Source organism: Trachymyrmex septentrionalis, unplaced genomic scaffold, assembly GCF_001594115.1.
Source record: "Trachymyrmex septentrionalis isolate Tsep2-gDNA-1 unplaced genomic scaffold, Tsep1.0 scaffold129, whole genome shotgun sequence".
NCBI classification, from domain to species: domain Eukaryota; kingdom Metazoa; phylum Arthropoda; class Insecta; order Hymenoptera; family Formicidae; genus Trachymyrmex; species Trachymyrmex septentrionalis.
Genome location: NW_017304428.1, coordinates 1228880 through 1242807, shown reverse-complemented (window position 1 = coordinate 1242807; position 13928 = coordinate 1228880). Strand labels below are relative to the sequence as shown.

The 13928-nt window shown below is 31.5% G+C and overlaps 1 protein-coding gene across 1 annotated transcript in view; it reads right to left on the bottom strand.

The window, feature by feature from the left end:
• Positions 1 to 13928, bottom strand: part of LOC108756594 — a 135863-nt gene that overhangs the window by 80523 nt on the left and 41412 nt on the right. The window contains exon 2 of the mRNA XM_018500508.1: positions 2879 to 6006. Coding sequence (XP_018356010.1) covers positions 2879 to 5990 — 3112 coding nt within the window. The 5' untranslated portion in view covers positions 5991 to 6006. The remainder of the gene's footprint in view (positions 1 to 2878; positions 6007 to 13928) is intronic.

The following is a 13928-nucleotide window of genomic DNA, read 5'->3' as shown; positions in this document are numbered from 1 at the left end:
TTTTTTTTTTTAGTTGTTAAGTGTTTTTGTTTAATTACATTTATGTTTTATAAATAATAGCGTGTAAATATGCATAAAATTATATTTTTGTTGATTTTTTTGAAAATTATTCTGTAAACCATATCTAGGATAGAGAATGCAGAAATGGAAATGAGAATTTGTTTTGGAAAATATTAATGAAGCATAAATCAAGAATTTTTAATGAAAAAGGGGAAATATGTCTGAGAGAGAGAGAGAGAGAGAGAGAGAGAGAGAGAGAGAGAGAGAGAGAGAGAGAGAAAGTGGGCGCGCGCGCGCGATTTACTGATAAATTTATCGAAAAATTAAACCTAGTTTTTTTTTCAAATTTAGTTTTTGTTCGCTGATGATTTTTGACGAGTTTCCGGGAATTTATCCGCGCCTATAAGCCGCTTAAATCTCTCTTTGGGGGAAGTATCAATAAAACCGATTACGACCATCGTGAATACCAACCAGTTGGAGCCAGCTGGTAGAACGTAAGCTTACAGCGACGCAATATCACACGTTCACCGACAGCTATTAACCCAGGTCAAGATTAAATATATGAATTGAATAGAGAATTTGTATTCCGAACATAGTGGGGAGATAGCTCACATTACTCGGTATCTGTTGAATAATACAACAACTTCAATTTTTCGGACGTTTTCACTAATGCACTAGTATTACTGTGGCGCGCACGTTTTCTACAGTATGACTTTTACTGAGATTGGTACAGAATAATTATACCATATGCACCACAACTGTTTATTTCTTTTGAATTACAAATGGTTCTACACGTTGCCCCAAGCAAACGTACATTTTAATTCAAAAATTTTCAACAATACAATTTCTTTGTAAAATATTATATATCTAGAAGAATTACTTTAACTCTTTGCAAAAGTTCAATTTCTCTTGTGTTAATTACGCAAAGTAATTTATTTTATAATTTTACGAAAAGAAATAGAAGTTCTTTCTTCTGACAGAGTTTACAATTCTAGCTTGTTTTCTAATTCACACAAAGTTTTTTTCTTTGCGAATTAGAACTTCTACTTCTTTTCGTGAAATTATAAAATAAATTATTTCGCGTAATTAACACAAGAAAAATAGATATTTTTGCAAAAAGTTAAAGTAATTCTTCTAGACATATTTTTCAAAGAAATTGTATTGTTGAAAATTAAAACAAAAGAAAATGCTCTATTAACTATACAGATGCAATCGACGTTCGATACTAAACTGTTTTTGTTGTTTACACTGACAATGATAAAATGCATCCTTCAGCATATGATAAATCTCCTTTTAAATTTATCGAATGCTGGCGTTTCTGCGAGTTTCTGGAATAGTCGTTATCTTGTGAAAAGCATTCTTCCCAACTTCCGGAAATTTACCGACAGTCGGTCGGAGAAACTTACCGGTAGTGAATACGCTTCTTGAAAATTGTAAAACATTGATGTTTAATATTGTTTTATTTATCTATTAATATATAGAAGTGAGTTGAGAAATAACACGTTGCTTGTAACGTCGTTACCGTTACAATCTCTTTTTTTTTTTTAATAACGAGTGTGTATAACGACTTTATTTCTGTATTTGTAACACGTTAATAGTAACACAGTTACATTTCTTTAGTAACGATAGCGATTATAATCGTTACTTTGTACAATATGTGTATGAAACAAGTTTTTTTTACTATGTTGCGATTAACCACAACTATTATATGTAGATCTCATGTTGATTGCTCAATTAGTAACATAAACAATTAGATATACTACTCTAAAAAAAGATCATCAAAATTTGAAAAAAAATATAATAAAAATTATAACGACTCGTTAGTTTTTGAATAACGGTAATATTAACAAGTTGCCTTTTTTAAATCAGTTATAAATACCTACAACAATAACAAGTTACTCTTTCAGTAAAAAGAACGGTAATGATAATAAGTTGCTTTTATGAAATAACTTTATCCCAACCCTGTATATGACATCTGAATCTACTTTATCAAATATAAAGTGCTTGTCGTAACTAACTCTGCTCTTGTATACAATCTTCGTTGAGAAAAAGAGGTGTCAAGTTAATGAAAGTATATTTACTGTTTATAGAAAATTTTGAATCACGATTTTCTGGTGAGAAGTTTTATACTTTTCTTGAATAAGTATAGAAAAAAATATTGAAACATTAAAATAAACAAAATTAATAGCAATCAACATGCATTATTCGTATGCATTTAAAAATTAGAAAATAAGTTTAAAAGTAATTTGCTTATGTTTTTTATCGCGTAAATGTAAATTTCTCTATCGTGTAAGAAGACCAGCAATGATTTTGCTGGTATACATATGTGCACATATGCTTTTCGCCTTGAGCGTATCCAATCATTGCTCTGCATTAAGGCGATAATGAAACAAGTTTATTTCACTATAAATTACATAGCGTGATTTCGCTAACGTAATTTTCCAAATCTCTAGAGATATTGTAGGCCTGCGGCAGCATAGTGCTTTCACATTGGTAGATGAGAAATTCTCTTAGGAGAAATATGTGATAATCATACTCAATTTTACACAAGAAAACAAAATTCCACGCTTACGTTTAGTTTTAGTATAAAATATGAAAGAATAAAAATGCGTGTGTTTTTGAAGTTAAATCAAAAATGAAAAAAAGCAATTTTTTAAATGTAAGGAAAAAGAAAACGATATAATATTATTAAAGAAAAGTGTCTACACGATTCGTACATTAGGTTTAATATTGTACTTCCTGAACTAAATTAATATGAAAAATAGCATTAGATACGAATTGCAAGACAAAGATTCGCTATCTGAAATGTACTAGATACGTGCAACATATATAAGAAAGTGCATTATCATCATATTTCACGGTTGTGCCACTTACGTACCTTTAATGAAATCCACTGCCATCTCAAGACCGTACGTGTCCTTGTCACAGTCATCGAGTATATGCGCTCCGATCTTGACTCCAGGCACAATCTCCCGATCATTGAGAGCGTCCAGCGTATACAGCATGGCTTCCAGAGCCTGAACTCCACCCTGAGGCATTACACGTCCGCATGTAATTGTATCCTCCCTTTCGTGCACCATCATTAGTCCCCCGAGGACAAGATCACCTTCCACCACCGCGCTATGTTTTACAGGCCACTGATCTGAGTGCACGTCACCAGTCGATGAGTCGATGATGTTCTCCATAGTAATGTTCTCGGAGACACCTTGAGAAGGATTACTATTCCTCTGACGAAGTGGGTCAATGGTCCAAACGGATTCATTACCGTGTTCCTCTTGCGAATTAATGAGTTCGGTTGAAGATACATCGAAGAGGTTCTTGTTTGTAGCATCGGATACATTTGATTCCGTAGATGAAGGAATTTCTTTCGGAATAATCGAATTGCCTATTTTGGTTATCACGCTTGATCGATCGAGCGCTTTGATTTGGAATTGCGTATTTATCAAACTGACATTTAACGTTTTCGGAGTATCTATCAACGATATCTTTAATGAATCAGAAGCATCAGAACCCATTGTTGTCGGAGTGTTTATGTATCTTTCGTCGTGATCGGTCGTCAATGAGATTGATTGCTCTTTCTGGAACTCTTTGTATTTCGAAGTATACGGCAGTGTTTCCATAGATGTAAGAACTTTTTTCGTGTCAGTTAATGTTTGATATTCGTTATTTGTTTGAATCGTCGAAATGGATGGATTCATAGTAAATTCGATTAGCGAATTTGATGTTACTGTTGCCCTTGTCGTGTCGGGTGTCTTCCACGTCTTACTGTCGAATTTGGTTGATGTCGAAATCCCTGGAGTATTCCGATCTTCATGACGTTTATATCGTCGATTCTTCTTTGAGTTATGGACACCGCCGCTTCGTGAATAAAATCTAGATTCTTCATGCGTATCATGATGATTTTTACCTCGTCTCGTCGTAACTCTGACATTTTCTAATCCGGACTCATCCGTAAGTTTGCTCGATGACTGCACATGCCCATTAATCTTCTGCATCCCGGTCGAATTATCGCTGACATTCGCTGCACCGAAAAAGATAGATTCGCTTTCGGTTGAAGTTCTTCGAGGCTCTTCGTTGAGTTCCGATCTTTCATCAGTTGTCTTAGCGACGTGTGGAAGCTGTGCGCTGATATTGATTGCGTGAAATTTCCTCGAGTATTTCGGGCGTTCATGAGCTTTCCCGGGGAGGCTGCTGAATTTTGCGATCCTCGATGGATCGGAGACATTCCAGAGGTTGATTTGAAACGCGTCACGAACTTCAGCCTCGAACTCGGTTGTCCGCGGGCGCTCGCAGTTCGCGTCGGATTCGACGTGTCGTACGTGCATTGGATTCCTTTTCTGCGTGACTGAAATACGCATTGGTATCTGATAGCTTAAGTTGGATTTGTCATTTTTCTTGGTATATAAATTAGTTGATAACAGATTACGTTCGCGTTTATGCATGTTGTGCGTCGTGTAGTTTGCAGCGGCAGTAATCTCCTCTCCTTCGGTTTTTTTTCTTATATGCATTTTGCTAAGATTCGCTACTTTTCTATTTAATCTCACATTATTATTACTTTTTGAATAATGATATTGATATTGCGAATCAGATATATCACTTGCTTTTAATAAGTTCCTTTTCTTATATAAAAAAGGATGTCTCGTAAAGCTGATTCTTTTTCTAGTAAAATGGTTGTTGTCGAGCGAATTTAATACGCGAAAAGTGAACAAATCGATATTCCCGTTTTCCTTCTTGTTCCCATGTGTATCTGTACTTACTTTAAATCCCATCTTTGAATATTCATTGCGTTTATACGTTTTGGTTGCTAGAAACTTATTCGCTTTATGCGATTTCGAATATTCGTCCTCCGAAGAGTAATACGGACTTACGGTGTTTTCTTTATCACCAATTTCTCCGTTTGAGATTTCGGAGCTAAAGATTAATGTAGTCCTAGTGACAGGTACAGAACGATCGTAGAGTGAATTTTCTATGATTGCGTTATCTGTGGTAGTTATAACAGTTTCACTTCCACGACTTCGATCTTCCTTTGAACGTAAGTAATTTGAAAAAGTTGGTTCTACTCGAGATTCGCCATTGGCTTTAATGTAAATCACTTTATTCGTGTTGTTTTTTGTCTGCTCGAGACTTTGGCAGGAGCCTCTTTCATCTTTATTGTGTTTGTGTTTTTCATTGGTATATCTGGAATCGATATCTTTCGTAGTATCGAGTTGCGAGATATCGAAATTTTTAAACTTTTGTATAGAACTATCTTTCTCGCTACGCTGACTCTTTGTGAATTTGTCTGGAAAGAATGCGGTCATTCCGTTTTCTTCGCTGAAGATTTGATCCGTCTTGTGCTTTTTCCATTGTCCGTCTTTCTTATCCAACGCCTGAATATCGTGTCTTATCGTTTCTACCTTTTTATGATTGTTCAAGAACACATTGATAATTCTTTTCTTACGTCTTTTCCGTCTTGAGGTACTTTCCGATTCTTGAAACGTCGATGGTGATGGGCGTAGGCTAGAGATGAATTTAAGATCATTTCTTGCATTTTGTGACTTTTCCATATCGATAACTTTTGACAACCATATGTTTTTCGTTGCTGCTCTTTTTGTAATCAGTCGCGCACTTCTGTCGTCTTTCAAGTACTTCGTTGTAGTCATTGCATTTGACATCGTGATGTGCTTTTCATATCCACTGAGTCGAGAATCGCGATTTTCCGTATTTTTGAATTCCAGAGAAATTGCTTTTACATGCATTGGTGAACGATCATTTGATTTAAAATTCTCTCTCGCGTATCGTAACCTCGAATCATCATCAACGTTCTTATCAAAAACGTGATGCGTTTCTTCATGATGAACTTTATAAGGAGAATTTTCATTGTTGTTTTGTGGATTATTGAGAATTTGTTCACCAGTTAAACCGTTGTTCAAAATCAGGAATATCGTCCATATGGCCAGAATGGCCGTCCAACCAAAGTTTCGCCACATTACATCACCTCTTCGTCTCATTAATCATTGCCAAATCCTGAAAAAAAGCAAAATACTTTATTATAATTACAATTATTTATTTATATTTATTAATTTATTTGAAAGAATTTATGCAGCCAGTACAAAATTATGTTTATTTATTATTCTTTTCGATTATGCAGTTTATATTTAAAACACACACACATACACACAATTTGCTTTGATTTACAAGTGAAGCATAAAGAAGTGTCTCTCTCTCTCTCTCTCTCTCTCTCTCTCTCTCTCTCTCTCTCTCTCTCTTCAATTTTAATGAGTTTTCAAGATTTTAATGTTTTATACATATTTTCAAAATAATAACAAAATTACGAAAAAATTATTCTAAATCACGTTTAAAAATAATACGACAAATTTGATGACGGTTTATTATCTGGATGATAAATTATTTTAATAAATAGTATTGTAGTATTATTTAAATCTAAATTCTATGCTCTAATAAAAATATATGGAAATTTATTATAAAATAAATGATAAAAATTTCAATTTTTAAATATAAGTACATTATGTATTCAAAATTATTTACGTAGAGTTACATTGCAATGCATGAATTAGTTGTCCAGTAAATAAACAAGATATTTATTTGTTCTATATCTTTGTAACTAATCAGTGAATCGCAATAAAACTTTGCATAAATCATTTTGAATATTTAAAGTATTTATTGTATGAAAGAAAAATGCACATTTTTTAATCATTTTTAATTTTAATTTTTAACAATAAAAATAATAACAAATAAAATAAATAAACTACAAAAATGTGTTATTAAATAAAAATATAATTTTATTCGCACAACTTTCATATGTATATAGTTTATTTGAAGTGTAAACATACTTCCAAATTAATTTTCTTTGTAGGGACTGTACGTCTACTACATCCTTAATATCTTGTAGTCTAGACCAAACTAAAAGAGACACATATTTTTTTATATGTGCTCATATACGCACTTTTATGGGATGAAACTCCCCTTTGAAGAAAATCAGTTATTTTTTTTCGAAGTGAATATCGTTTTATACCAAAACTATAAAAGAGAAAAAGTTTTTAAATAAAAGTTGAGTGGTTTTAAAAGTACTTTATAGTAATTTTATAAAAATGATTGATTTAATTTTTTAGTTTTATGAATACAATTTTTTTATTAAAGAATTTCTTTATTATTATAAAATAATTTTAAAATTACTAAATTTTTATTAAAAAAAAACTTTTTTCATCTTTTATAATTTTGACGATATTCGCTTTAAGAGAAACTAATCGATTCGATGTTTCACGCTCTAAAAGTGCGTATGTATAAAAAAAAATATGTCTTTTATATTGGTTTAAACTATAACATATTAAAAGTTCGTCTTCAAAATTGAAGAGGATTACTTTTCTGTTTCTTTATTATTATCAGTTTTAGTAATTAAATGATCAGCTTGGTACGGCGTGCACCGTGTTCACTCTGATAAAATAGATAATCTTTATTGTATTATTTCTAATGCGATTTCATACGGTATTTGTAATTTGAATATGGTGTTTATGTGGATCCACAACTATGCGCTACTATCTATTGCCTGCGGACGATGCGGTTCTCTAATTTCGATGCATTCCACTGCACCGTTCAGCTGAAAGGGATCTGTACGCGGGACCCCGCATCAACCAATGCTAACGAGTCGGTTGCAATTACATCTCTAAATCACTTTGAGTCTCATTTTAATCAAGATGAAAGTCTCCTTGGTTCCTTCTACGTTACTTTTGAGCTATGAATCTCTTTGCAATTAAGAAATCCGATTAAGATTTAAAGTAACTTGTACCTTTGCACGATATGATATTATTAACGTGTATACAATATTTACGTAATTAAAGGTTTAAGATTACATTTTCTTGTTTACATTTTGTATTTTCATAATATATCATAAATTATATATCATAAATTAAATGTGTGTTTATTAAAGAGTAGAACATTTCTAATTCTATCCTAAGGAATGAAATAGAGAGTGAGCTTATGTATACGCAGGATATACGTTGAATAAACAATGTGCATCACGATTCTCGGCTTAGCAGAAATCCAGATTACACATACTTTGCAAGAAGACATGCGTCCATCTTTGGTCGAAGTTCTAAACTTGAGATTAGCCATGTAGTACAAATATTTACGAACGAAAATTGATTTAATCCGTTCATGTCCTGACAGACTACAAAACATAACGTATTTTATATTTGACATTTTTATTAATCACATATTTTATAAAGAATTTCGAATTTTTATTTATTTTGTTAAAAACGAAATTTTCAACGTAATCCAATATTTCTTCTTCATCTCGATAAAATACTACAAGTATACGCGATATGAAATGATACTTTTGCAAGAGCTTGCAGTTAAACGTGTCACATAAACTGCAACTACGACCGACTTTATGTTGCACGTTCGCGCGTCGCTGAAAGAGCAATCTCATTTGTTCGTCCACCAAATGACACAATAAGGAATGAAGTATATTAGAAAATTTTATTGCATCTATTTTTAATCTTTTGGTAAAATTAAGAAATTTGCAATGTGAAAATTAAATTAGTCTGTACATAGAAGTACATAAATACACATTTAATAAATAATATCAAGATTTAATAATATCAAATATTTAAGTACAAATAATTTTTTCTTTTTATTTATATAAAGTCATCATCGATTTATTTTATATTACGTAAAAATATCTATAATATTATAAAATAAAAAGATGTCAAAAATACTATTAGAAATTTGTTGCAGATGAAAAATTAAAGGGAGAACTTTTCAAGCAACTCTTTCATTGAAATGAGATAGTAAATAAGTTTCTTAGCGTATCGAAAAAAAATACATACATATCTTTCTTTTGTGGGAGCGCCTACAAAGTTTAATCGAAACTTTGTGTTGCCTTTGAAAGGCTTTCCTCGTTAACGGCATGTTCCAGCTGATAATTGTAGCCAGTAGTACAGTAATACCTGGCCTGGTTTGGGATACTTTTATCGAGCACTAGAGAGGGTTCCAGATTGATAAAAGAGACATATGTATGTGGCTTTGCAACATCCAATCAAAACAAATAATGAAGAACATTGTTCTTGGTCTATCAATGAATATCAATATTATCTATTTTCTGTGTCAAAAGTTAATAAATTTTCCATTTTTTAATATGTAGAGAGAGAGAGAGAGAGAGAGAGAGAGAGAGAATTTAATAATTCATATAAACTATGAACCTTCATGTTAATAAAATACCAAAAATTTTGTTACTGTTTTTTAAAATTTTAGTTTGAAAGAATTTAAATACGCATGCGTGTATTGTAAAAAAAATCATATTTTTGTTTTTATGAATAATAGTTTTGTATCGCAATGGAAATGAAATAGCTTATACAATGATTGTGAATAACTAAATATTATTTTGTTGAAAAATACGTATTAGTTCAACATATATATTGTAAAATGCTATTTAGTGCATATTTGTGCTTATTATTTTCCTTTTCATGACCATTTCGGTTTACTGTTATCCAATATTTGTGATCAATATGGAAAAACTTGGATAAATTGAATACGAAGACGAACGCGTATGTACGTGCTTTTATCTATGTCGATTAGGGAATATATTGCCTCTCCTAATCCACCTTTATACGCTCACTGAGGCACCGAAGATGGTCGATATACAATATAATACTTGTTCGACTTGTCTTACCGCATCAATCCACTTGATCTGCATCAATTCGAAAATTATCCAAGTTTCTCCATCATTCTAGTAATCTAGCAATAAAGATCGCGGAAGTTTCAAGACGATCGAGTTACCAGTTTTGTGGCTTCTGCGCCATTTAATTACAGTCGCGCAAACTTGTAAGTAAATAAACTTCTACTCGACTATCATTGGTTCTTTCATTACGATTTAATGTCACTTGCAATTTTCAATAAAATACGGTAACCGGCTGTTTTTTGCAATTTTACGGAAATCACTGTGCTACTATGTGTCAAACGTCATGCCATAATTTTTTTGCCATTGAATCATTCTGACGAATGACGTGTTACGACGTCTGGCGTCATGTTATAGAAAAAATAGAACAGTCTAGTTGAGGATCGTGGGGACCAATTTGTATGGAAATATGCTCCGCTATTCATTTCCATAATTTTACCGTGGATTTACGTGTGATTCGTTACCATTCGCTATTGTTGCCACGAAAAAATAGAACAAGAAAGAAGAAGTGCAGTCTCGTGGGACAACTGGATTTGCGAATCTTCGTACGTTCGAGTACGTATAGCAACGTAGAGCTGTTATGAGTGAAGTGGAGCATAAAGTCGCACGAAATTAAAGGAACATTAATAACGCGCGACAAAGAAGATGGAAGTAATTATAAGTGTATCAAAATACGCAGTATTGATTTAGAAATTTTTAAATTCAGTTTCCAAATATCTTAAGCAGTTGCATTATTAATGTTTCTTTCTTGCTATATTATTTTTTAAGTATTGGCGGAATATTTAGTATATTTCTCAAGAGTTTCATCATTATACTTGAAGAACAGTATAATAACGACTCTGTTTTTAATCACAGCTGATATATATGTTGTTTTCTGGTCTGTACAATGTCTGTTGTTACTTTCTCTTTGCATTTATTTCTCTTTCGTTGTTGATTAAAAGCAGCTTTGTTCTATCTCAAGATAAACGTGAAGATTCCGTGAGATAACAACACCGACACCTTTTCTAATATCATCGTCCGCATTTCTTATCGACAGCACAGAATTTTCTACGCTTTATTTTCATCTTTTATTTTGTTCTTTAATCAAGTATAATGAGATTGTTAACTGAACAAAGTCTATAAAAGAAAAAGTTGGCCGGCAATATAAGCCAGAGGATAAAGGGTTAACTAAATACAATGAATATATTATAAATATATAACATTGCTTTACAAATAGTAAGAAAATTATTAACGACAAATTATTACAACATAATATCAAATATTAGTAACGTTGAATGATTTGTTATTTATTTTGCACATTATATTGTAGAATATATAATTTTTATTATTTTTTTAAATTAAATTTTATTTGTAAAATGTTTATTGTATTGTGTATAAATCAATATCAAAGTGAATATCGATAAAAATAAAAATGGTTGGCAAAATATCTATTATCTTTTTCGATTGCCATATCTATTATACCACTCTGTTTTTTTTATCCCCGTTGTTCTTTCTGATAGATAATCCACTATTGTTCTACATTTTCTTTATGGCTAAACCTCAAATATATAATAACAACATGATAAGAGCATTCTAGAATTTTAAGATTACATTTTTTATAGCATATTTTGTTATTTATAAAATAAGTAATTATAACAAAAAATTTATAGCTTTTACAATAATACTTCTACTACAATATCTAGCATCCATTGTTTACCATCGCTAAGATCGGCAACTATATTGTATACTTTTGCCGCAGACCTTAGATTGCCACTTAACGTTCCGAGTTCCAACACCAACTAAGATTGTTAAGCATCAAAGCACGGAAATGGTCTCACAAATTTCATTAAATAATTAAAACAAAACCAAGGATGCAATCATTCGCAAGCTCAGATTCTTGTAGAGAGAACAAAAGAATAAAGGGGATTTTTCAAGCATTAAAAGTAGTAAAACATTACAATTTTAATAGATACATAAATAAATCTGTAAATAAATTCCAATTATTGCAAGTCATTGAAATACAATATAAACGTTGCATTATTTTACCTCTTGTTTTGATTTTGTTTACTAAAATATGTACTGTTATATATTTCTATCTCAAATTTTGACGAAATTAACCAAAAGTTAAAGAGGAAAATATAGTTAGAGAAAAGAAGGTATTTTCGTATACGTCGAAACGAGGAAGTCTGTGAATTTTAACACACTTCGCTCCGTTGGATGCGGTCGCGCTTACCAGTTTTTCTTTATAACTTTCAAGGATTTTGGCATATGAGAATATGAAATTTGTAAAGAATTGTAGATTTATTGTTATCAAAACTTGATGAGAGAGATTACTGTATCATTATACAGAATAATCTTTTTTCTACTATCAAATTTAAATAAACTTTTTTGATTTGAGAAATTTTAAATTTTCTGGCTATAAATCTGAATTAATTATATTTTTTTTCTGACAAGAATATTGATCTTATGAAAAAATTGAATTTGCTGTAAAAAGTCTCCCTGTGTTGACTCTACTTCCGTCAGTAAATCGGTAGAATTTAGAGGTAATGTTTGTCAAGGATCAATCATAAGTGCTACCGAGAAAGGATATTGATCTATCTCAATCTACCAAATGTTTATTTTTAAGCGTCTTGTTCAATTTCAAAATGTATGAGCAATATTCTTTGTTTATTTTTGAAATTTTTATTTTCCATAAAATAATAGCATTATAAAAAATGTATACACTTTTAATAAATATATAATAAAGTATTAGAAAGGAAAGAAAATAGTTTTATATTTTATAATTTAGTCTCTCTCTCTCTCTCTCTCTCTTTCTCTCTCTCTCTCTCTCTCTAATTACTAGTACACACATACGCACAAAACGATATCTGTGATCATTGATCAAATTTTATTTGATGAAGATGCATAACTAATTTTAACTTTTGGCGTAATAAAAAGTTATTGTTTTTCTACTGCTTGATTAGCAATTTTCATCATTAAGGTGATAATCCATCAACGATTGTGCATATCTCATAAAGGACTGATATTGAAAATTTTGTATTCCTCCATTATTTTCAGCAAACGATCATTGTAGAGACTTCGAAAATATGGTAGTTATCTTTAAAGTTTGTCGAAGTCGACTTTGTTACGCAACCCGCATATTTCCCCGAACAATAAATCAAAAGTTTGTTGAGGAATTAGTTTCAATTATGTTCTTTGCGAATATGTGAGCTATTGTGATTTATTCACAATATGAATACAGTGTCACATTACTAACATATGAAATAAAATAATGTACATTTTTTTACAATGACTTTTTCATGAAAATTTTAGCATATATTTTCTGTGAATTTTATATGACACTATAAAGCAAAACACGTACATGCTAATATCACACTGCAGAAAAAAAATTATTATTTAATTTTTTAATTGCACATATGAACTTTGCAATTATGAAAGTAAATAAAGTAGCACATTTCCTGCGGCAATTTACGTGTCTTGAGACTACGCGCATTCGGTCGCTATCGCAGCACATGGTTGTAAGTACTTCTATGCGCCATCATTAAATTTTTCATATCTATGAGGGTTGATAAATTGTCTTGCGTTGCAAAATAGTTTTTTCCGGAAAAGTAAATATTGCGCTTCAGGGGACACACGAAAGTTTATAGTGAATAATTAATATAAACGCAAGGAGAAAATTTTTTCTTAATCATTAAAAGTTTTCTGTTGCTTTATTGCAAGGAGCGATATATCTTCAGGAATTGTTTGAATAAAGGAGACGCCCAATTGCTTTTAAAAATAGTATTAACAATATTGAAGGCTACGAAGTTAATTTTTCGTAAAGACGAAAGTTTGTAACTAGTTCCTTCCTCTCAAGAAGAAAATTGCAGTTGATATTAGGAGTATCATCTTAATCAATTTTGAAATGCATCTGTATTAGTTCAACCGATAGCGAAATTTCTTATCTAAATCTCTCTCACATGCTATATTTTCAAAATATATTCGCATGCACGTACGTTTGTGCGTCCATTTGAAGAGGCTCTTTAGATTTTTCTTGATACGGTTTTTATTAAGGCGCCTGCAGCAACACGGGATACGGCTTTGTGAAATCGTGCCTCGAATACTAGCAGCAGTAGATATACGACGGTTCTTCGGTATTGATGAAATTCGATTCTTGGCATAGCACAATCGAGCAACGAAGATAACACACGAATTATGATCATAGTTATGAGTAAGAGTTATGGCATTAGTTATAATACTATGCAGACACATGCCGTATATATATATATATATA